General features: G+C 42.0%; 2 protein-coding genes across 11 annotated transcripts; both read left to right on the top strand.

Annotated features, from left to right (window-relative positions):
• Positions 1-159: 159 nt before the first annotated feature.
• Positions 160-5,369, top strand: LOC137168595 (cysteine protease atg4da-like). 3 transcript variants are annotated; one of them, XM_067571268.1, is made up of 12 exons: positions 160-309; positions 1,227-1,246; positions 1,368-1,618; positions 1,743-1,826; positions 1,959-2,132; positions 2,882-3,185; positions 3,264-3,328; positions 3,525-3,673; positions 4,031-4,109; positions 4,203-4,279; positions 4,468-4,587; positions 4,675-5,369. In XM_067571268.1, exons 3-12 carry the CDS (start codon positions 1,426-1,428, stop codon positions 4,843-4,845), a joined length of 1,416 nt encoding a protein of 471 aa, XP_067427369.1. In that variant the 5' UTR covers positions 160-309; positions 1,227-1,246; positions 1,368-1,425; the 3' UTR covers positions 4,846-5,369. The 3 variants fall into 3 exon arrangements, with proteins under 3 accessions (XP_067427369.1, XP_067427367.1, XP_067427368.1); XM_067571266.1 differs by lacking the exon at positions 1,227-1,246; XM_067571267.1 differs by lacking the exon at positions 1,227-1,246 and having other exon boundaries at positions 1,743-1,831; positions 1,964-2,132.
• A 1,051-nt stretch (positions 5,370-6,420) lies between these two features.
• On the top strand, positions 6,421-23,312 carry smarca4a (SWI/SNF related, matrix associated, actin dependent regulator of chromatin, subfamily a, member 4a). Of its 8 annotated transcripts, none has more exons than XM_067571262.1 (34): positions 6,421-6,439; positions 10,146-10,409; positions 10,777-10,909; positions 11,836-12,276; positions 12,460-12,558; positions 12,647-12,902; positions 13,218-13,344; positions 13,495-13,668; positions 13,934-14,107; positions 14,303-14,470; positions 14,557-14,607; positions 14,772-14,902; positions 15,226-15,289; positions 15,390-15,502; positions 15,714-15,861; positions 15,982-16,145; positions 16,354-16,420; positions 16,568-16,678; positions 16,778-17,020; positions 17,177-17,290; positions 17,433-17,540; positions 17,677-17,763; positions 17,895-17,941; positions 18,057-18,223; positions 19,276-19,439; positions 19,649-19,915; positions 20,459-20,536; positions 20,640-20,858; positions 20,963-21,225; positions 21,344-21,452; positions 21,575-21,676; positions 21,982-22,114; positions 22,218-22,357; positions 22,629-23,312. In XM_067571262.1, the coding sequence occupies exons 2-34, from the start codon at positions 10,188-10,190 to the stop codon at positions 22,659-22,661; spliced, it is 4,917 nt and encodes a 1,638-aa protein (XP_067427363.1). In that variant the 5' UTR covers positions 6,421-6,439; positions 10,146-10,187; the 3' UTR covers positions 22,662-23,312. The 8 variants fall into 8 exon arrangements, with proteins under 8 accessions (XP_067427363.1, XP_067427362.1, XP_067427364.1 ...); XM_067571261.1 differs by lacking the exon at positions 6,421-6,439 and adding an exon at positions 6,927-7,174; XM_067571263.1 differs by lacking the exon at positions 6,421-6,439 and adding an exon at positions 6,927-7,261 and having other exon boundaries at positions 21,347-21,452.
• Positions 23,313-24,352: the final 1,040 nt, after the last annotated feature.

Here is a 24,352-nt window from a genome sequence, read left to right as displayed (position 1 = left end):
TTTTGTCTGACTTTTTTTTTAGAACAGACTTGTAATGAAAATAGAAGTGAAAACAGCGTCTGGGAGGCGCGCAGTGGGACTGTGTGGGGGCCTATTATCATTGGTCATCTGTTGGCCAATCACAGCGGTGCCAACACGTGACCTGTATAAACAGGAAGACGGTACAAAATCATTGACCCACTCCGCTGAGAAGATCAAGCGCAGTTTCTTTGATGCCAATGAAACGAGAAACAGACGGGCTTCTTCAGTGAAATTCAACCAAAGTCTCTCTCTTATTAAAGGAGAAAAAATGATAATGCCCGAGTGAAGGTAAAAAGAAGAATGTCTCGCATTAATAATTCAATAAGAGCTCTGAAGTACGATGCTCAGACGTGAAAGGCTGGGAATGACATATAGAGAATTTGCACACAGGTGATATTTATGCTCACAAAATGTTTGCAGACCTTGAGTTATATTTAGTTGGTAGTATGTAATGTTATTGAAAAGTCATACGAAGGGTAGAGGTTGTAAAATATACAGTTTATGTTTTTTTATGGCGGCTCTGTTGATGTTTTGCTTTGTATTCTAACTAAGTTTTGTTTTAGTAGCTTATGTCTTATAAATGTCATGTATATCATACAGTTACCATATTTCATTAGTTCATCAATCAATTTATCATGTAAAAAAAAGGACAAATAACCATTTTGTTTTACCAGCAGTTTAAAAACATTTTGAAAAAGTTCGTCATTTTAGGTTTTTAGATAAGTTACATGAATGTGGATTTTATTGTGTAATATAAAATAAAGAAGCATGTTTGTGTACAAAAGAGCTACACAGTAAATTCAGCATTTTTGCACATATATAATTCTTTAAATTCAGTTTTAAACTATATTTTCAAATGGGAAACATTTTTGATACACGGTTTATTATGACATGTTATACATTTGCAAGATATGTTTTTACGTATTACCCTACTGATGTATATTGTATATACCCGTGTAACTGCACACACTGTGTTTTTGAATATGCGAGTGTCCCTTGTTGCCACCATCCCATATCTCCAAGGTGATATTTTAGATACATCAGGCCTAACATGGGGAGGAATAGGATCCAGCACCTCTCCTGCTGCAGCTAAACTGGCATTTCTGAAATTCCTTGAGTCACAGGGTGCAGTCACATGGTTTCCTTCTTTCCTCACTGTCATGGAGAATTATTGACTTTGCTGTGCTTAACATTAACCACATCAGTTCCAGCTAGGTGCCACAAGGTATTTGTTTCAAGACAAAATAATGTCATTTACTGAAAGTGGCTCCATCATCTGTTGAGTCACATGTATAATGAGAATTGGGTTTTTTTTTTCATGTTCCTACTTGTGTGTGTCTGCACAGGCTGCTATGGCGCTAAGGAGCAATTTTTCACGCTCAATCTCGGTCAGCCCCAGCTGTTATGAATCCCAGCACCTCCTCAGCTTGCTGTGCAGACCAGCCCTCTGCAGATGACCATATGGACGACTGGCTTTTCCTCTCCTCTGACTCTGCTGGGCCTCAGTGCCTTGAAGTGAGCAGGGAGGACCGAGAGACAGAGGACAGAGGCAAACTCAAATCCAAATTGGTCTCAGCATGGAACAGTGTCAAATATGGTCTGTTTTACTTATCTGACATTGTAGCTAGTCTTTATTGTTACTGTGTGATAAGAGCAGATCTATCTGTTCTCTCTTCTTTTCTGAGATTAAATTGTTTCTCTTTTTCCTTCACATGTATCAGGCTGGTCCTTGAAGCAGAAATCCCACTTCAGCAAGAGCTCTCCTGTCATCATGCTTGGAAATTCCTATGAGCTCAAGGATCAAGGTGAGGTTTTTCTTTGCTTCAAAGCTAGGGGGACCATTTGAACAGTAGGCCCTCCTAGCTTCTGAATTTATCTCATTCATGTATTTCTAAAAGCAGGGGATAATTTTAACTTGGGCTCTGTAACTATGTCAGGGGAGAGAGAGAGCTTCCGTCGCTCCTTTGCATCTCTCATGTGGTTGACGTACAGACGGGGTTTCCCTCAGCTGGGGAGCTGCTCTCTGACCACTGACAGCGGCTGGGGTTGTGTTCTACGCACGGGGCAGATGCTGTTGGCACAAGGCCTGCTCCTACACCTGATGCCACAAGGTGACAACACACACAGGCATGCTGCAATATTGCCTGTCTATCTGAGAGAGTGAATACACACAGTAGTAGTAGTAGTGAAAAATACTGTCATAGGAACTGTCTGATCCCACAGGAATGAAGAATTCTGGGACATTATTGGTAACAATGTAACTAATGTATTGTAATTGAAAAGTAACTACCATTGCCATTGTGTTAACATGTTTACAGTGAATACAGGTGCAAGTAGGCTTCAAAATGCATACAACATTTAAGTAAATGTTGAGACATAAGTATTTTGAAATGTTAATTCCAGTGTTGCAAGTGGCAAACTTTCAGCCAAAGCTGGGTATCAGAGAACAAAGACAACAATTCACACATGTACAAAATTATTTTCTGGGGTGTCATTGCATCAAAAGAAAAAAAATATATATATATTTTACAGAAGTTACTTTGCTGAACTTAGCCAGAAGTTACCCATGGTCAAAATTATTAATAAGATTGTAACTTTACTAATAAAGAGAATCAATACAATATTTTTGTGATGGGATTCACAACTGAATGTAAGTCTGTAACTTAAAAGAAATTGCTCATCCCAGTAATTAAATAATAGTAATATTATAAGCTGTACTCCATCTGTTTTTTCATGTTCCCTGGAAGAGAAAAAAAAGTAAATCTGTCCAATTTCAAGAAGAGTTTTATTAGTTTGAGTTTTATTTCATTTAGTTAACACTATACAATACTTAATATTACCTTCATTATGTCATTTTGAGGTTGGACTTGGTCTGTGAGCCACCATGTGGTCAAAGATGACATGGATCTACCAGAGATTCGCCCCACAGCCGGTGCAGAGCATGGACACAACCTAAAAGAAGGGCCCCGTAAGAGGGGTCGAAAACTGAGCTTGGGTTCCCTCCTGGATAGACGCATGGAGTCCACACACAGAAGGGTGGTGTCATGGTTTGCAGACCATCCCACAGCCCCTTTTGGGATACATCAGCTGGTGGAGTTGGGCAAAAGCTCAGGGAAGAAGGCTGGGGACTGGTACGGCCCTTCGATTGTGGCACACATCCTACGGTGAGACTTGAAGTGATTACACACCAGCTCAGTTAGTCATATAACATCCTACTTTAACACTGTTTGATTCTGTTTCAGGAAAGCTGTGGCAGCATCAGTGGACCTCCCCAATCTGGCTGTGTATGTTGCACAAGATTGCACCAGTGAGTCATTTATTTCATTGGTGTATTTGTTCCCTCTGTTCTGACGGGCACAGCAAAGCAGCTGTGCTCAGAAACACAGTAGAGCTGCTTTGAACTTAAGTTTGACTGAAATGGGGATAATTGGATTCATTTGACTACACTGACTTTTTGTCTTTCATGTGTGTGCCTCGGTCTCTTTATTTCTTTATGTGTCCAGTCTACATAGAGGATGTGAAGAAGTTGTGTGAGCAGCCTCTCCCTGGGAGCTCTGCTGCAACCAGTCAGCCCTGGAAGTCCATCATCCTCCTGGTTCCTGTGCGACTTGGAGGACATGATCTCAATCCTGCCTACATCGCTTGTGTCAAAGTATCCTGATCCTGTTCTTCACACACAAACAGTATTTAATGCAGTCACGCCTATGTGCGTTCCATGTAAACTAAGCAATTTAAATCAGTGGTTCTCAAATTGGGACCTTCGTTTGGTTTCTGGGGAGTTCCCCGAAAAAATTAGTACAACTTCAAATGTGCAGAATGTACAAATAAGGCTTTTTTAACTGTAGGTTTTGCTCTCTGCTTAGTGTGGTTGTTATAAACCACCAACTTCCTTTGTGGCATTCTCTGTTGTATGAAAACAGAATTATCTCTCTAAAGCTGAGAACAAGCCAAAAAATAGTGAGTTTCAAGTACAAAGAATAAAAACTTATTCCTCATATTTTTTCCATAGAAACTCTTGAAGTTACAATGCTGCATTGGCATCATTGGGGGCAAACCAAAGCACTCTTTGTTCTTCGTTGGCTTCCAAGGTATGTACAGTACAGTACAGTGTACCTCATAGTCATTGTGCTCAGCTGTTTGATGTCAGTCCTTTCACTTTTTTTTTTCTTGCTTTGCTAAAGATGACCATCTGTTGTACTTGGACCCTCACTACTGTCAGCCCACAGTGGATATAACAAAGGAGAACTTTCCCTTGGTGGTATGAGGAAGTACTATTTCTCCTTTTTAGCTTTCTGTTTAGTTTCTTCCACTGACGGATACGCTCAGTCATTGAGAATAAATGTTGAGCGACAACATCCACATCAGCAATATTTTCTCTGACTCTAATGAGACCGTTATCTGATTAGTATCATTGTTTTTTTTATTTCCTCTTCACACCACTTGCAGTCGTTTCACTGTAAATATCCCAGGAAAATGTCTTTCTCTCGCATGGACCCCAGCTGCACCATAGGATTCTACGCTAAAGGCCAAAAGGACTTTGAATCGCTGCGCAGAGTTGTTAACGAGGTAGCTGATGTAATTTAACAAAATGAAAGATTGAAACTGGATTTTCCCTAGACTGGTTGAGTTATTTTTCATTCCCTTTCCCCTCAGGCTGTCTCCACATCCGCAGAGACGTACCCCATGTTTATATTTGCTGAAGGACATAGTCAGGAGGAGGAGGGAAGCAATACACCCACCAACAAATTTACCTACATCCAGAGGAAGAATGAGCGGAAGAGAGTCGACACTTGCAACAGCTTGGACGAGTTTGTTCTATTATGAACGGAGATCAAATCTGCCCTGAGGATGCAGTGCAGTGATCATTGATTACATGCAAATATGACAGTTACATTGTGTGGCAACTACTGAGCAGAGGAACAATGTCCTCAAGCAGTAACCTTAAGGGACTCCTTGTTAAATGAAGTAGTCATGTATCTTTAGGCCAATGACATTACTCATCATTTTACCACTGTTTGTGCAAACTTGTATTTTTATTTATTGTTTTAGAGGATAATGTCTAAATTAATATTATTCAGTTGAAGAACAAATCCAGAATGTCATATTTTCACTTTTCAAGTGAATCAAAATAGAAAAAGAATAATACATTTTTCCTACAGGCACACTGTTGGTAAGTGTTACTATGAGATACACAGCCTCTCACTGTTTGATGTCATGTGGCAGGATGTGCTTTCTTTGAATAGATTAGAAAATTGGATTCTAAACATGAACGGGACACACACGTGAAACACTGAAAGAGCAATTTAGTGGAGAAGTAGCTGGTTAAGTGTAGTCATGTTATGAATGTACTCTTGAAGGAAAAAGACACAATTCACTGAAAACAATCTCCTGAGCTGTTTTTACTCTGCTACTTTTTATCTGAATAAACTGTTTAAGAACGAGAAAGGAACTTTTTCTTTGAATACAGAATTATGTTTGTAATTCTGTAATCATAAAAAGATATGTATTTGACAATGCATAGTGTTTTAGGGACTGTATGATAATCATTGGGAGGGGAACACATTTTTTTTTTAATTTGTAAAAAACAACACCTTCTGTCTTATGAATATTTCCTTTGGACCCTGTAGAGGGTTTGCAAAACTGCAATACCTTCCACCCAATATCTCGAAATAATATAATTATTGCAAAGTGAAAATACAGCCATTATCTATTTTGAATAAAAAGCTGGCTAAACAGTTAGGCCTATTACAGCCACCAAATGGGGGAAAAAAATCTGTGATGAGAAAAAGTTAAAATACTCTCCCAAATAATAAAGCCTTTTCTGATCCCTGACACCCCTAGTAATTTGTGTACAGTCCCTTGCATATATTACCCTATAGTCTCAGAACTGTACAGTACAAATGGACATGGTACTAGAGTTCAGGCCGTACAAGTCGCGTACAGAATCTCTGCTCCTGCTTTGTCATGTTTCCCTGTACCTGATAACCCTAGAGGGGGTCTGAATCAGTCTGCCAGGGTCTTACTGCGTCCTTCAGTTCCTCATGGGGAACCCCTTCCTGATGCCTCAGCTTTCAGGCCCATACTGCTCTGCCTTCTCCCAGAACAGCTGGAGGAAAAAGTCATGGCTTTGCTTGAATCATCCAGCGGAGTTACATCCTGGGCAGAGTGAGTTATGAGACAGACAGGTTCGTTCCTGAAGCTCCAGCTTCAGCAGGACCCCCAGGAGGACCAGCGACTCATTAAAAGTGCTCTGCAATCAGCACCAGCTGGAAGGTCTCCTCCAACAGAGAGGGGTCAACCAACCAGGAGGAGCTCCACTGCTGGCTGTTAAGACCTGAGTTAAAGCTCATGGGGTTCTCTCTTAGACCATTACCAGGCTCTTCAGGGTCCCACAATGAGGAAAAACAATTCATATTATGTAAATTATGTATAATTACAATTGTCATTTGGAACTCATACACTTCTCATGGTTGTCATTCCTATATAGTCACTGCATGGAGGAAAGAGAAAGAACGGTTACAGGCTAATCTGGGGACATATGGAGCAGAGTAACCGGAGGCTGGGCTGTTACAGTAATGTACAGTGAATGTACCCTGGGACGTTAATGCTGGTTGGAAGCTGCAATCAATTAATGAACCTACAAGAATGAGACTTGCCACACAATAACTCCAAAAACTGGCTGGCAAACCAGTGGAAGGTTATCTCTCAACAGCCTCGATATTTTTTGATAAGTGTCGTTCAACAGAAAAAAAGTGTTGCTCGACACTTTCCTTTCATGTCGCGCACCTGGAGAATTTTGTTATGGCGCGGACACCGTCATGTTTTGTCGCGCGGTGTGATTGGGTAGTTTTACTAACGTTGCCATTGAGATTAGTTTTCACTGAACTTCCTTGGAGTATTTGGATGATATAACATTTAATTAAAAACACAGATAAATGGTTATTCTTGTTCTCCTCTTCGACAACACCGTGTGTTTGATTTGTTCTCCCATCCCCCACGCAGCTTCTGACTCCTCCACCCCTCCCTTCAGCAGCCTTCACTGGGCATGCGGGTAGTGAGCGAAGCGGTGGATGGGGGCGCTGCAGAGCTGCACAGGCCGGTCCCTGCGATACAATCTACCGAGAGAGGGGGGTGGAGGAAAAAAACCAACTGGGTAGGTCGCTCTTTGTTTCTAGCTAGGAGGAAAACCAAGAGACGTTGCAACCGGTGAGGTTTTTAAACATCACCTTTCACCACTTGTGTAAGTCAACTATAATTTTGTTACTAGATTAAGGGGAGTTTTGTGTGTGTTTTGCGCGACTGTACCGGGTTATATGTGTGTGTTTGTAGGGTATTTTATGTTTGAGAAAAAGACGACACCGACATTACAGCACCGCTGCCGTGGCGCGACAGAGAGCAATGAATGAAATGTTTTTGGAAATGTGTTTAGAGCGGAGCCGTGTGCCGGGGGTACGGGAGGCGCGGTGGATCAATCAGCTCCAGCGATGAGGGATGCTCTAACCTTTCACATGCCGCCGCATCTGGACAAACATCTCGCAAAACAGCACATTTTTGTGCCTAATTGGCCTGCGAGAGCATGGCCCGGCTAGGCTAGCACAACTAGCTCGCTAGCATGCTAACCGCCGTCATCGATCAGCTTATGTTGTGTTAACAATACAGGCGTTTAAACAAGCTAGGCTAACCCGAGTCTGGCTCCTGTTCTTTGTAGCTTTGCCACCGATTAATTGTGACTTTAAATGAAGAATTGGTCATCGAATGAATGCCAGAAAACTCGTGTGATCACAGACGAGGCATTAACGACGTCTAAAGTCTGTGAACCGACCTAATGTAACGTTCACAGTGAAATCCGGGTAAGCCCGGCTAACGTTAGCAAAGCTAAAAATGATAATAATGGCCAATCTGTCTGCTGTTTTCGTGTACTTGTAAACATTGTATCAACTGAGCTGATACAAAATGTTAACTTTAAACAGGAGTTGTCTCAATTAATGTTAGCATACGCTTGTCTCTGTCAGCTAGAGCTGTATCTTGTTGACCCTTATTTACAAAGGTTTTAACCCATGAAGTTATGAGGTTTGGTGAACTCTTGGCGACCTGCTGTTTTTATGAAGCTTTTGTTGACGCGGTTACTATTTTATATTTACAAGTCAGATCTTGTAATATGTAATCAGATGTATCAGATTTGTTGTTTTACTGGCATATGCTGTGATCTATCAAAAACTGATCATCTATCATAATGTGAAGTAATTATGGTTTGGTGGGAAACACATTTAAAGGGTCAGTTCACCCCAGAATAATATAAAATAATTTTTTGTTGACTACATACAGTGGTGCCTGAAAGTTTGTAAACCCTTTACAATCTTCTCTATTTCTGCATAAATGACCTAGAACGTGATCGGATTTTCACACAAGTCCTAAAACTAGATAAAGGCAACCAAAGTAAACAAATGAGACAGTAAACATCAAACTTATTTATTTATATATTGAGGAAAAATATCCAATATTACATATTTGTGTGAGGCAAAAGCATGTGAACCCTTGCTTTCAGTAATTGGTGTGACCCCCTTTTACAGCAATAACTTCAACTAAACGTTTCCGGTTACTGTTTATCAGCCCTGCACATCAGCTTGGAGGAATTTTATCCCAATCCTCCTTACAGACCAGTCTCAACTCAAGGATGTTGGTGGGCTTCTTTGGATGAACTACATGCTTCAGGTCCTTCCACAGCATTTTTATAGGATTAAGGTCAGGACTTTGACACGGCCATTCCAAAACATTAACTTTCTTCTGCTTTAACCATTCTTTGGTAGAACGACTTGTGTGTTTAGGGTCGTTGTTTTGCTGCATGACCCACTTTCTGTTGAGCTTCAGTTCATGGACGGATACCTTGACATTTTTCTGTAGAATTTGCGGGTGCAACTCAGAACTCATTGCTGCGTCAGTGATTGCAAGTCGTCACAGATGGGATGGGGTTCGTATGCTGGAATGCAGTGTCTGCTTGTCACCAAACATAACATTTCAAGCCAAAAAGATGATTTTGGTTTTATCCGTCCACAGAACATTTTTCCAATAGCCTTCTGGCTTATTCACATGGTCTTGAGCAAACTGTAGACATGCAGCAATGTTCTTTTTGGAGAATACTGAGTTTCTCCTTGCAACTCTGCCATGCACACTATTGATGTTCAATGTTCTCCTGATGGTGGGCTCATGAACATTGACTGTAGCCACTGCAAGAGAGGCCTTAAGTTTCCTAGCCATTACCCTGGAGTCCCTTTTTACCTCCTGGACTATTACACACCTTGCTCTTAGTGTGGTCTTAATTGGTCGACCAAACCTGGGGAGGGTAACGATGGTGTTGAATGTCCTCCATTTGTACACAATCTGCCTGACAGTCGACTGGTGGAGTCCAAACTCATCAGAAATGGTTTTGTTAACCTTTCCAGCTTGGTGAGCATCAATAACTCTTCTTCAAAGGTTCACATAAATCTCATTCGTTCGGGCCTTGACACACTTCCACAAACATATTGTGGAGCTCAGACTTTGATAGTGAAGAACCAGGTTTCTCCTCTTTAAATAAGGCAGGCCTCATTTGTTTAATTGATGTCTATTTATCTAGTTTTAGGACTTGCATGAAAAACTGGTCATGTTTTAGGTCATATTTATGCAGAAACAGACCAAATTCTAAAGGGTTCACAAACTTCAAGCACCACTGTATGTCATATACATTTTGATTGCGATTAACTGTCTAAACATAGCTTGGAAGAGATATAATGGTTTAGTTTTTCAGATGGAATACTTTGGTCTTTTGAGTATCACACACCAAGTCCCAGAGCTCATTATATACTGATCTGTTTCTCCAGCCCACAGCACATCACATCTAACCTGCCTGCTGAATTTGCACTTCAAGAAAGATGAAAATTTATTTAGATGTTGTTTTGGATGAACTGTCTCTTTTTAAATAAGAGGGTGGATAGAGATTATTCTAGTAAAATAATCAAACATGATTATGTTACATTTGTTATTTTATGATTTGGACTTAAACTTCTCCTGCTGTCTGAATGGAACATTTTTAAGTTACAATCACACTTGTCTGGTCACTGATTCCTTGTTGTCGTCTCTCACCACAGGGGTACTTGCTGCTGCCACACATTCCCAGTGTCCCCTGAAAGATGTCCACTCCTGACCCCCCGATGGGAGGGACACCTCGGCCCGGTCCCTCCCCAGGCCCAGGGCCATCTCCAGGAGGCATGATGGGCCCAAGCCCGGGTCCTTCCCCTGGTTCAGCCCACAGCATGATGGGTCCCAGCCCAGGACCTCCTGGATCTGGACACCCCCACCCTCCACAAGGACCCTCAGGATATCCTCAGGACAACATGCACCAGATGCACAAAGTACAAAACAGTTTTTATGTCTTATTCCTTTGTTAATATATATTATATTAATTAATAATATATTAGTGGTATTAGTAAATTGATTCACACCATTACTACATACACTGGTGTATGTTAACCTTTTTCTAATAATGCAGCAAAAACTAACTTTTCACCTTTTTACTAATTATATTGTAATTGCCTGTTAATGAATAGATAACTTCTATTGACGGTCTTAATCTAATCATTACCTCTGGAGTTCATATTTTGTAAAAGCTTACAAAATAAAATTACATAAAATATGTAGCTCTTGAGTCACTTGTTAAATAGATGTTCCAACCTCATTTCAGAATTTGTCTCATGCTTGATTATTGTGTCTTTCCTGCAGCCCATGGAAGGCATGCACGAGAAGGGAATGCCTGATGACCCTCGCTACGCCCAGATGAAGGGCATGGGCATGAGACCAGGGGGACACAGTGGGATGGGACCCCCTCCGAGCCCCATGGACCAACATTCCCAAGGTAACACTAACACAATGTTGTACTTTATGTAGCCTGTGCTGTAAGTTAAAGATAGCAAGATGAAACATTAGCAAATACAGTCTCATGTAAATATCTTTGAGGTGTGGTAGCAGCTCCATGAACGTTGCAGTTTGAATCCTCTGATAAGTTGCATACGTAGTCAACATGCAATGGGTGAAGGAAAACTGAATTAGAGGATGTCCACGGATGGTTAATTTTATCTGCGTAACTTTCTCTACATGGATTTCCTTTTTGTTCGTGAGTGTGAACCCATCCAGCCGGTTTCTCTTCTTGTGTTGCTGCTCGTTTGGCAGCATGAACAGACGGCAGTGGTTAGAACAGCTAGAGGGCGGGTTTGGGGGGTTTCCCTTTTCAGACAATAACAAAGGCAGCTGCATCTACAAAACCACACAGTCAGGAAGCAAAAGAGTAGAATAGTGAATAGTGAAAGACACAGAGACACATATAGAGCAATAAAATATTAAAGTTGACTAATAGTGCATGTGTGTTACTGTATGTGGTTGCATGCATTATATGGAAATGTCACATAGTGGTAAAGAGTTGTTTGTTCAGTCCTACTTGTAGCCTAAATTAAAGAGACTAAACCGATGTTTCTTAGCTTATTGTCATTGTTTTAATTAGCAATATGGCTAAATCTTCCTGGTTGTTCACTTCTGTTTTGTGTAATTCAGCTCTTGACAGTCTTAAATCTGTGTACAAATAGTTGGAATGTCATAAGAATAAATACAATCTGCAGGTGCATTTGACTAAAATGTAAAATCCATGTTTGTCTCTTGATCTAGTTTCAAGTGATCAAGTTTCTAAACCTTCCTCACATTCAGTATGTGATCTTTATCATGTTAAGAACTTCCTAAAACACAATGACTGAATCATTTTTTTGACATGTCCGTGCATCTGTTCCCCAGGTTACCCCTCTCCGCTGGGAGGCTCTGAGCACGCACCTAGCCCTGTCCCAGCCAACGGCCCTCCCTCTGGCCCCATGATGCCTGGAGGTCCCTCTGGTCCTGGTGCTGGACCTATGGAGGGCAGTGGAGACCCTAACCAGGGAATGGGTCAACCAAACCGCGGGGGTCCCCAGGGTCCAGGCGGTGCGGGAGGTGGGCCGGCCAACACTGGAGGACCCACTCCTTTCAACCAAAACCAGTTGCACCAACTCAGGGCCCAGATTATGGCCTACAAAATGCTGGCACGCAGTCAGCCCTTACCAGAGCACCTGCAGATGGCCGTGCAGGGAAAGAGGCCTATGCCAGGGATGCAGCAACAGCCCATGCCACCTACTACAGGCCCTGGAGGTGGACCTGGGGCTGGGCCGGGACCAGCTCAGGCCAACTACAACAGACCACATGGTGAGTTGAGGAAGGCCTCAGGGAAGCTTTAGTGTATTTTTGTAATGTGCCTCTTTGCAAAAGAATATTTGATAGCTGAACAGAGACCCCTGGTGGCTGAACACATGATTGTTCTTTTATTTTTTTTAAGCTAAAATCGTATTATTTTTACTTTTTATTCACATAAGATGTGTATGCTTTCAGGCATGGTGGGTCCCAATATGCCACCTCCAGGACCTGCAGGAGTTCCCCCAGGTATGCAAGGCCCACCTACCAACGGACCCCCCAAATCATGGCCTGAAGGTAAAGTTAGTCTGGACACTAACCTCAGCACTGTGTGTTTTATGTGCACATGCAGCAACACTGATCTCTTGTTATTCATATCTTGTAGGACCAATGGTGAATGCTGCTGCTCCATCCAACCCTCCTCAGAAGCTGATTCCACCTCAGCCCACTGGCAGACCCTCTCCTGCTCCTCCCTCTGTGCCACCCGCTGCCTCCCCAGTAATGCCCCCTCAGACGCAGTCCCCAGGACAGCCCGCCCAGCCCCCTCCCATGATGCTTCACCAGAAGCAGAATCGAATAACCCCCATCCAAAAACCTCGCGGGCTGGACCCTGTGGAGATCCTCCAGGAGAGAGAGTACAGGTGAGACAGGGTGGGGGACCAAGTGGACCAAAGACGGAACCCTGTCGAATTGTTTTACATGTTAGAAAGATTCTCATTGTTAATAATAACACACTGTCTATGGTTACAAAGAATATTTGAACCATGGTAGAGTTTTGTCACAGAAGTTAAATTAGGAAAGATCCTAATCAGAAAACGATCCATAAAAACCTTTTAAAGAGGAATTTGAGTATTTTCTCTTCTCATTGTGGATGATCAGCCGGAAGTGGAGAGAAAATAGTGGTTTGGCTCCCTGGTCATTATTATTTTTTAATACATATATTTTTTATTTTTTAGGCTACAGGCCCGTATCGCTCACCGTATCCAGGAGCTGGAGAACCTGCCCGGCTCCCTAGCTGGTGACCTTCGCACCAAGGCCAACATCGAGCTGAAGGCCCTGAGGCTGCTTAACTTCCAGAGACAGGTACACATGAAGTTATCTGAGGGAAATGTATGAAGTACAGCCAGTGGGACATGCTTGACTTCTGCTAACTTAACCGTTAATGTCATATTATGTTTTCTCCCCGGTGGAATAGATAAAGTATCTAATATGTCGACTTTTGTGTGCCTATAGCTGCGTCAGGAGGTGGTGGTCTGCATGCGTCGTGACACTGCTTTGGAAACTGCCCTTAACGCTAAAGCCTACAAGCGCAGCAAACGCCAGTCTCTACGTGAGGCCCGAATCACTGAGAAGCTTGAGAAACAGCAGAAGATTGAACAAGAGCGTAAACGTCGTCAGAAACACCAGGTATGCTGCGGGAAAACACCACCGTCTTATTTTTCGTGACCTTTACACATACATACCTTTATTTTGTTGTGACCTCTACTGGTTAGTCCCATTGAGATCAAATATAAAACAGACCTGTTGACAGCAGCAACACATTAGAGACAAAAAACAGTAATGAAATATCTTAACAGAGGAACAAGTGAAGAGGTTAGAGGAGAAAATGTCCTTAAACATTCACATTATATGTAAATGTAACTCTTGGCTCTGTGTTTCCTTTTGTTTATAGGAATACCTCAACAGCATCCTGCAGCACGCCAAGGACTTTAAGGAGTACCATCGCTCCATCACAGCGAAGATCCAGAAGGCTACCAAAGCTGTCGCCACCTATCATGCCAACACTGAGCGCGAGCAGAAGAAAGAGAATGAGCGCATTGAGAAAGAGAGAATGCGGAGGCTGATGGTGAGACAAATCTTTACATACTCTGCACAACTTCACCAAAGTGTGTGTGTGTGCATCCAGCATGACGCCCAAATACCAAAATAAGTCAGTATTTGCTTATAGGTTGACAGGATCAGTCACACGTGGAAGAAATGGTTATTGTGCACTTTTATTCGTCTAACAAAGACATCTGACATCTCTTGTATCTTATCCCAGGCTGAAGATGAGGAGGGCTATCGTAAACTCATCGACCAAAAGAAAGACAAGCGTCTGGCTTACCTGCTACAACAGACAGACGAATATGTGGCCAACCTCACCGAGCTGGTGCGAGCCCACAAAGCCGCTCAAGCTCTCAAAGAGAAGAAAAAGAAGAAGAAAAAGAAGGTGAATGTTTATAATTGGTTGGTCGTTTGTAATATGTCTTCTGAGTTTAGATAGCATTTTTTTAAATGTATTTTTAATGTTTTCAGAAGCCAGAGACTGTGGAGAGCGGTGCTGCTGCTCTTGGACCTGATGGAGAGGTGAGTCGGGAGGATGAAAATCATTTTCAAGCATCACCTATATTTGAATAAGATTTCTTTATTTACAGTCTTAATGTGCAGAATGTGGAGCAGCATGATGATATACTTCACATGACAATTAATGTTTTGTTTTTTTTTAAATTTAATTTCCTCTCTTCTCACAGCCTTTAGATGAGACCAGTCAAATGAGTGACCTCCCAGTGAAGGTCATCCATGTGGACAGCGGAAAGATCCTGACTGGGGTTGAGGCACCTAAGGCTGGCCAGCTGGAGACCTGGCTTGAAATGAACCCAGGGTCAGTGTCATGTCTATTAACTCCATCTATTAAATCAGACCATTTGATGTAGGAAGTGACACTCTCAATCCAGAAAAAATCCCTCCTGTTACCCCAGTCAGCTTGATGCTGTCGCGCTGATGGCATGGGAAGCAATTTATTTAAATTCTGATATTAACGCTGGAAGCCGATGTTCTGGAATCAAGGTTACAAGTTACAATGCGTATCACTGAGCGCTGTATGAGTGAACGTCATGTTTTCAAGGATAACATGTGTCCTTTAGCAGAACAGAAAGAAACTGTAAGTGTTTCTAACCCTTCCAAAAACATTTTATTCCTTTGCAGATATGAAGTAGCGCCACGTTCAGACAGTGAAGACAGTGGTTCAGAAGAGGAAGAGGAGGAGGAGGTATATGACACAGTGAACTCTAAATCAGAGCATAAGGGTCAGTTGTTATTTTCTAGCAGTTTCTGACCTTCCCTTGTCTTGTCTTGTCTTGTCTTGTCAGGATGATGATGAAGAGCAGCCTCATTCCTCTTCAGCTCAAGCAGAGGAGAAGAAGAAGATTCCTGACCCCGACAGTGAAGACGTATCTGAAGTGGATGTCCGGCACATCATCGAGTAAGAAACCATCAGGACTTATTAGTCTATGATATACAATACATAATAATGAATCACAGTTGTCATAATTAAGTGATGCAAAGATACCTCTAAGGCATTATTTTGTTATCTGATGTTGTCTCTCAGTATCTTCGTTGTCTTCATTTGCTGTTTTTCTTCCAGCCAAACACGTCTCTCTCATTCTATTTTGTCCCTTGCTTCTTTCCACCAGGCACGCCAAGCAGGATGTAGACGATGAGTACGGTAACGCAGCTTTCAACCGAGGCTTGCAGTCCTACTACGCCGTAGCTCACGCTGTCACAGAGAAAGTGGACAAACAGTCCACATTGTTGGTCAACGGGCAGCTCAAACAGTACCAGGTAATCAATCAAGACAGAGAGAACGTGTAGAGTAACTTCAGCTCATACGTAGTGTGATCCAACTAGATTGTTTTAATGAATTATATCGACTGATCCTAACTGTGTCCCTTTTCTGCTCAGATTAAAGGTCTGGAGTGGCTGGTGTCACTTTACAACAACAACTTGAATGGCATCCTGGCTGATGAGATGGGTCTAGGAAAAACTATCCAGACCATCGCCCTCATCACTTACCTCATGGAGTACAAGCGCCTCAACGGGCCCTTCCTCATCATTGTACCTCTCTCGTGAGTCCACACACATCAAAATGTAGTTGCCTAAAACAGGAAGTTAAAAACAATGAGTGCTTATTAGAAAGCGGTAATGGGTTGTGTTTTACGTCATGTAGCAGTTGACAACACTTATTTGCCTTGAAGATAAATTATAGAAACATTGTTTTCTATTGAGGCAGATTAAGCAAGATTCTGAACCAAACTTGTGTCTTATGTTTTGCAGAACTCTATCTAACTGGGTGTATGAGTTTGATAAGTGGGCGCCGTCTGTCGTGAAGGTCTCCTACAAGGTCAGTTGCACATACTTGGTTATTCTTTCAGTTCTTCAAGGATGAGGCATACCATGCTCTATGCTCTAGTCATCACAAAATGATTTTTAAATGATTAGATTTAATCCTATTGTTGAAAATAAACTAAAAATGATTGTTTATTTTCAGGGTTCTCCAGCTGCTCGTCGTGCATTCGTTCCCATCCTGCGCAGTGGCAAATTCAACGTGCTGCTCACCACATATGAGTACATTATCAAAGATAAGCAAGTGCTAGCAAAGGTAAGAATCCATTGTCAAACCAAGTCAAAACCAAAATGTCTCGTCTCTTTTTAAAAATCTAGGTAATAAATCATAACTGCACATCATTTCCTCCCACAGCTTCGTTGGAAGTACATGATTGTGGACGAGGGCCATCGTATGAAGAACCACCACTGTAAGCTGACCCAGGTCTTGAACACACACTACTTGGCCCCCCGGCGTGTCCTGCTCACAGGCACTCCGCTGCAGAACAAGCTGCCTGAGCTCTGGGCCCTGCTCAACTTCCTCCTGCCCACCATTTTCAAGAGCTGCAGCACCTTCGAGCAGTGGTTCAACGCCCCATTTGCCATGACCGGAGAGAAGGTGAGCTTTGGTCTGGAGGGTGTATAGATTGGTCGAGGTCATATTTGGCTTTTGTTAAGGCCACAGCAAAGCAGATTATATTTTCAAAAAGACCTCCATGTTTTTTTTTTTGATTTTGAATGTCTCATCCTCCCTTCTCTTTTTCTCCCCTTCAAGGTTGACCTGAATGAAGAAGAGACCATCCTCATCATTCGACGTTTACACAAGGTGCTCCGACCCTTCTTGCTGCGCCGACTCAAGAAGGAAGTCGAGGCCCAGCTGCCTGAGAAGGTTCGGCTCGTTTCTCTCTTTAAGATTTGATCCCACATATGTTTTCATGATCTGGAATTGTGTTTTTTTTTCCAGAAAGTTAAACATCCTTGATGTAATTTGGAGAGTTTCCTGAGCTTTTCGCGTCTTGTTGTTTTTCTAGGTGGAGTATGTGATCAAGTGCGACATGTCAGCCCTACAGAGAGTTTTGTACAGACACATGCAGGCCAAGGGAGTCTTGCTCACAGACGGGTCAGAGAAAGACAAGAAGGTAAGGAATTTTTATAGTTGACACGTTACTTTAAAAACATTTAAATCATACTGCAGTTATTTTTTGAAACTTAAAGAATATTTTGAAAACTCAAATGTGTATTTTCTGTTTTGTTTTTTTTCTTCACATCCTCCAGGGTAAAGGTGGCACGAAGACCCTGATGAACACTATCATGCAGCTGAGAAAGATTTGCAACCACCCCTACATGTTCCAGCACATCGAGGTACGACACTCCACCTTAATCAAGCTGTCACTGAAAGTCTTTCTCCTGAGTACAATAGAAGACTAAAAACACTTGTATATGAATGTACAATGCAGATAAAAGTTTTCATTTTTGCCTTGTTTGTTTCGCAGGAGTCTTTCTCTGAGCATCTTGGTTATTCTGGCGGAATAGTGAGCGGGTAGGTAAAAGCTTGAAATAATGTGTGTGTGTTTGTACTGCACATGTGTGTCGTATGTGGATATACGTTGCATACTGGCTCATTTTCCCTCACATTCTTCCTCTTGTCTGTCCAGTCCTGACCTGTACCGCTCCTCTGGGAAGTTTGAGCTGCTGGATCGTATCCTGCCCAAGCTTAGGGCCACCAACCATAAAGTGCTGCTCTTCTGTCAGATGACTTCACTCATGACCATCATGGAGGACTACTTTGCCTACCGTAACTTCAAGTACCTACGTCTGGACGGTGAGATGCTTGTGACCAAGGCTAACTTTTGGCCATTAGCTATTTGTTACAAATTCCACCTCTTTCATGTAAACGTGCTCACAGCTGAATAGTAAATTAATGGGTCGACGTAGTTGTTGATCAGCCACATGAGACCACCTGTGTGGTATGACCAGTATTAAAGGATAAGGCTGTTGGGGACTATTTTTCATCTGCAGTTGCAGTAGCTGCTGGTGTGCTAGTGAGTATTATCAGCAGCAGGATGGTGTATGTGGGATTGACTCAAAACTAAACCACAGCGCCCAGGTTCATTGTAATAAAGGAACATGTCACCCAGTGCAACCATGTGACTCATTTAAGTGTTTTTTTAATAGTTTTTTGACAACAACAGAGTTGTATGGCATAGAGTCAGAAGATATATCAGGCTTCGGATACACAGGCAGTTATTTTTAGTAGAATCCACCTATTGTTGCTTTTGGTCTTTTCATGGGATTTTTCAACAATTGAAAAAAATAAAGAATACCACTAAATTTATCCTTGCAAGTTTTTGTAAAGCTGGCTAAATGAGCCTAGCTTTGTAGAACTCACTTGATTAAACAAGGCTACTTTGAGTGATACATTTTCAGTTTTGTTGATGATTTTGTAGATGAAAAGAGAAATCAGTAGAGTAGTGCTGCAACTCTTCTATAAAATGGTATAAAATAGTGAAAAATGATCGTTATCATTTCCCAGAGACAAAGGTGACTTCTTCAGATGTCTTGTTTTGTCCGACCAATAGTCCACAACATCAAAATATTCAGTTTACTACCATGTACGACAAAGAAAGGCATTAAATCATCACATCTGAGACGCTGAAACTCAGAGATTTTTTGTATTTTTGCTTAAAATGAATAATTGATCAAAAAAAAGCTGCTGATTTAATTTTCTGTTGATCAACTAATTGATGGTTGCAGCTCTACAGGAGAGTGACACATGATACATAAATATATTTTGAGGGACTTCAGTGTCACCTGATTATATGGGTCAATTGGGATTCACATTAATCTTTTTTTTCTAATCACCCCCCACCACAGGAACCACTAAGGCAGAGGACCGTGGCATGCTGCTGAAGACATTCAACGATCCAGCCTCTGAGTACTTTGTGTTCCTGCTCAGCACCAGGGCAGGAGGCCTGGGTCTCAACCTGCAGTCTGCTGACACCGTCATCATCTTCGACAGCGACTGGAACCCACATCAGGTAAATACAAATATACTACATGTTTGCATCAACAAAGATGTCAGTTAAATACTTGTGTTGGCAATCCAGTGAAATAAAATTCAATTAACGCAAATGTGGGACCATTACATCACTAATATATTGAGTAAAAGTAACCTGTTAATCGTGATAGATATGTGTTCCTTTGGTTCAGCTGAACTAATCAGTGACATGTGCGCTTGCTCGTACAGGACCTGCAGGCGCAGGACAGAGCACATCGTATCGGTCAGCAGAACGAGGTGCGCGTGCTCCGCCTCTGCACTGTCAACAGCGTGGAGGAGAAGATTCTGGCTGCAGCCAAGTACAAACTGAACGTGGACCAGAAGGTCATCCAGGCCGGCATGTTCGACCAGAAGTCATCAGGCTTTGAACGTCGGGCCTTTTTACAGGCCATTCTGGAGCACGAGGAACAGGACGAGGTCGGGGCTCGAGGAGGTTGCCGCACTAGGGGGGCGTGGGTGGGTGTGATCTGAACCGCTTCCCACATCGCCCACCCACCCACATCCGCCTATGTGCTGCCCCACCTCTTCATTCTCTCCTTTTCCCCTCCTTTGTGTCTTTTTTCTTATTTTCTTCTTTTCTCAGGATTTGTGAGCTTTCATCAATCCAGACTTCTCCCTTTCTTCCCTTATGTATTTCTACTTCTACACAAATCTTTGATGGTTAATATGATACTTTATATTCTGCACTAACATAAAATGCCTTCTATTACTCCTTTTCTTCTTTCTGCTGCTTTCCCCCCCCCTTCTTTTTTTCTCTTTTTGTCCTTACATTCAAATGTAGATCCTGTGATTAGTCACTTAAATATGCAAAGCTTTAGTTATGTAATACAAACTTAACTGATATTTTCAATGCCTAAATAAAGTAAATAGTAATATGCATTTAATATTTTTGTTCCCCATTGGCTAAGTGAAAGTCATTAGCTCAGAGACGTGGCTCTGATGTACCACATTAATATGCCTTTAGCTTTTTCTCACTCCTTCTGTCTCATCCGTCTGCAGGAGGAGGACGAAGTGCCCGATGATGAGACTGTCAATCAGATGATTGCCAGAAGTGAAGAGGAGTTTGAACAGTTCATGGTCAGTCCCAGTTCCATTTCAGTTATTAGATAAACGCACTACTTTGTCGTTTTATAACCTGACTCCACTAACCCACTGCTGTGTTCTTTTTGTAATCTTCCAGCGCATGGATCTAGACAGACGCCGCGAGGAGGCCCGCAACCCTAAGAGGAAACCTCGTCTGATGGAGGAAGATGATATGCCGGCCTGGATTTTGAAAGACGACGCTGAGGTTGAGAGGCTTACTTGCGAAGAGGAGGAGGAGAAGATGTTCGGCAGAGGGTCCCGCCAACGTAAGGAGGTGGACTACAGCGACTCGCTCACTGAGAAACAGTGGCTCAAGGTGTGATGTTACATATCGTATCAGTATCGATTGAGAGCAAGAAAATGTGACTTCATTGAATCAATGTAAAATGAGTCTGACCTGATAACTCCTCCTCGCCACAGGCCATAGAAGAGGGTAATCTAGAGGACATCGAGGAGGAAGTGCGTCACAAAAAGACAACCAGAAAGCGCAAGAGAGACCGTGACCATGACGGTGGCCCGGCCACACCCAGCTCCAGCAGCGGGCGAGGACGGGACAAGGACGAGGAGGTGAAGAAAGCTAAGAAACGTGGCCGCCCGCCCGCTGAGAAACTCTCTCCCAACCCTCCCTCACTCACTAAGAAGATGAAGAAGATTGTCGATGCTGTCATCAAATACAAGGATGGGTAAGAAGATCACTGTTGGCATCAGAAATTATTATGAATGTCTTAAATTTGAAGAAAAAGTGAACGTTGTCATTTTAGATTCAGCATGGTGCTAACATCCCTGCTTTTTTTGTTTCAGCAGTAATGGACGACAGCTGAGCGAAGTCTTCATCCAGTTGCCTTCTCGCAAGGAGCTGCCAGAGTACTACGAACTCATCCGCAAACCAGTGGACTTCAGGAAGATCAAGGTGAGATTTTAAAAAAATGTTTTACATGTGTTCTTTTGTGTTTTTATTTCTATATTTATTTATTTATTTTGTCTGACAATCCATGTCTGACCGCTGCCTTGTGTTCTTCCTCCTTCCATCAGGAGAGGATCCGCAGCCATAAGTACCGCAGCCTCAACGACCTGGAGAAGGATGTGATGCTGCTGTGTCAGAATGCCCAGACTTTCAACCTGGAGGGCTCTCTGGTGGGTGTCAGCCTCCGACTTCACTCACAAATGTTTGATATATTTTTGTATTTTAGACATCTGCCAAAAAGTTCCTGTAAAAAAAAAAAAAAAAAAACCCAACAAATTCACCAGCATTTACAAGATTTCAGTATTAGTTAGTTTCTGGAAAATGCTCATCAGAGTCAAATGACAATGAAATGAATAAAAGTTAAAGATAATTTGAATCTCTGTTATGCTTCAGACAAATAAAAAGATGTTTTCTTCCTCATAGAAAGCTGTTATGTACTGCAGACTAACTTCCTCTCATTCTGTAAACCTTCCAGATCTATGAGGACTCCATCGTGCTTCAGTCCGTCTTCACCAGTGTGAGACAAAAGATTGAGAAGGAGGACGAAAGCGAAGGAGAGGACAGTGAGGAAGAGGAGGAGGAGATAGACGAAGGCTCCGAGTCTGAATGTAAGTATCAGAAACAGTAAATTACAAGTCAACTTTTACATAAGCTACATCAAGGGGAGGCTCTATGAATATTAATGTGCTCATGATCTGTGATCTCTGTCAGCTCGTTCGGTGAAGGTGAAGATTAAACTGAGCCGGAAAGAAAAAGGAGATCGCGGAGGAAAAGGCCAACGACGGAGGGGCCGCGGAGCCCGGGCTAAGCCTGTGGTGAGCGACGATGACAGTGAGGACGAACAGGAAGAGGTGAGAGACACACTGGTGCACTCGTGCAAGACCAACATGTGCCCTCTCTGTAAATATAGAGCTTTTACAATCCTCTCTGTTGAGTAGTAATAGCCGAGCAGGTGCAGTCAATATAATGTACGAATTTACTCAATCATGTAGCAGTTCTTAAGCCTTCTTTTGTATTATTTGATTGTGACATCTACATTTGATATATTATTTGGACACATCATCCCTGTGTACTCCGCTTAGTTAACAAAAGTAACTAAGTACTCCTTTGTGTTTGTTTCAGGAGCGTTCGGCCAGCGGTAGCGACGAGGATTGAAGTGAACCACTCCTGATTGGACCAATGGCCCACTGAGCTACTTGACTGGAATTTATATATTTTACTTAGATACAGCAGGGAGACAGTCAGTGGAGAAGGCCTAGTTTTACCTAGATGAGCTGATTTTTAGTGAGACAATTGTATTCTCATTAAAGTATACCAATAAAATTAAAAAAAAAAAAACCTAAATATGAAAGCTATGAACCATCCACTTCCATATTTAAACCAGTTTTACCATGAATAATAGTGTGTCTTTGCCTTTTTTGTTTTCTCCTGTAAGTGGAAAATTGACAGAGCCTGAATTATAGACTGATCATGGGCCATAAAGACAGCTAACTGTTTTTTTAAATGGTATTAATTTTGTCGTCTTTTACGTTGAGACAAAGCGTACATGTGAACCAGGAGTCACTGCGTTCCCTGAATTCCCCTTTTTGAATGCATGTCGTGCGTGTCTGTGGAAATGCACCTGGATGTGTCTTCGCTATTATCTCTATGTTTAATTTAAGACTACAAACGGGATCACGGTACATCCCACCCTGCAGCCCCTCCTTCTCAGGTTGTGTATGTAAAGGGGGAGGGAGTGATAGGACCATTTCCTCGTGTCGGTGTCACTGGATTCCAAAAAGTACAATAAAGGCATCTCATAATTAATCTGTTGTCTTCACTATTTTTCTTTTTTTTTTTTTTTTTTGGTCTTTATTAGTTAATAACTACATTCATCACATATGAACACTAGGTGGCCTACTGGCAACAGGTAGCAGCATACTTCAGGCTTGGTTATATCTTCTACCATGTTTTTCTCAGCTGCTATTGTGGTATTTTAGGTGCAACACAGTTCCTAGTAAAGTTTTTCAGCTTTCAAATTTTCACTTTAGCTCCTGGTCTTTGCTGTGTCTTTCGGTTTCGACCCCAATCATTTTCAAATCAGATGTATCCCTACAGCACCATCAGATAAACTGAAGCATAAACTGAACCCCGTCATCAACACCACCGGACATCTTCCAAATGTGTTCATTTAAACTGACTAAGCTCAATGCCATTTAATGCTATGGTATTAAAGGACAGATTCACAATTTTTCAAGTCTGTCTTAAAACAATTGTCAGGTACCCATATGAACAGTGAAAGAGGTTTTCCTTGCTGTAATCATTCTTCCTGTCATACTGGTTATTAAAAGATTCCCTTCAAATGTGCTTGATGTAAGTGATGGGGGCCAAAGTCCACAGTGTGTCCACACAGTCATTTTGAGCAAAAATGCATTTAAAGGTTGATCTGAAGCTTATACAGATGTGGCCGAAACTATTGGGTTTTATTAAAATAATGCACCATTCACCCTGAACAGTGTTGAAATTAAAATATATTTTATTATCAATGCATGTCTATGTTTGGTTTGCAGTAGAACAAAACAAAAAAAGTTGTGAAAATAACTGAATTCATGTTCAGGTTACAAGACCATCTCCAAGGAGCTTGATGTTCCTGTGACCACTGTTGCCAATATTATTAAGAAGTTTAAGGCTCATGGAACTGTTGCCAACATCTCCGGACGTGGTCGCAAGAGGAAAATTGGCCCAAGGTTGAACAGAAGGATTTCTCTTATGGTCGAGAAAGAACCAAGGAAAACAAGCTGATCTTCAAGTTCAAGGTACAATAGTTTCAAGTCGCACCATCCGTCGCTATCTGAATGAAAATAGGC

Source organism: Thunnus thynnus, chromosome 17 (genome assembly GCF_963924715.1).
Source record: "Thunnus thynnus chromosome 17, fThuThy2.1, whole genome shotgun sequence".
In the NCBI taxonomy this organism is placed as follows: Eukaryota; Metazoa; Chordata; class Actinopteri; order Scombriformes; family Scombridae; genus Thunnus; species Thunnus thynnus.
Note: the sequence above shows the minus strand (reverse complement) of the source record. Positions and strands in the feature narration are given on the sequence as shown.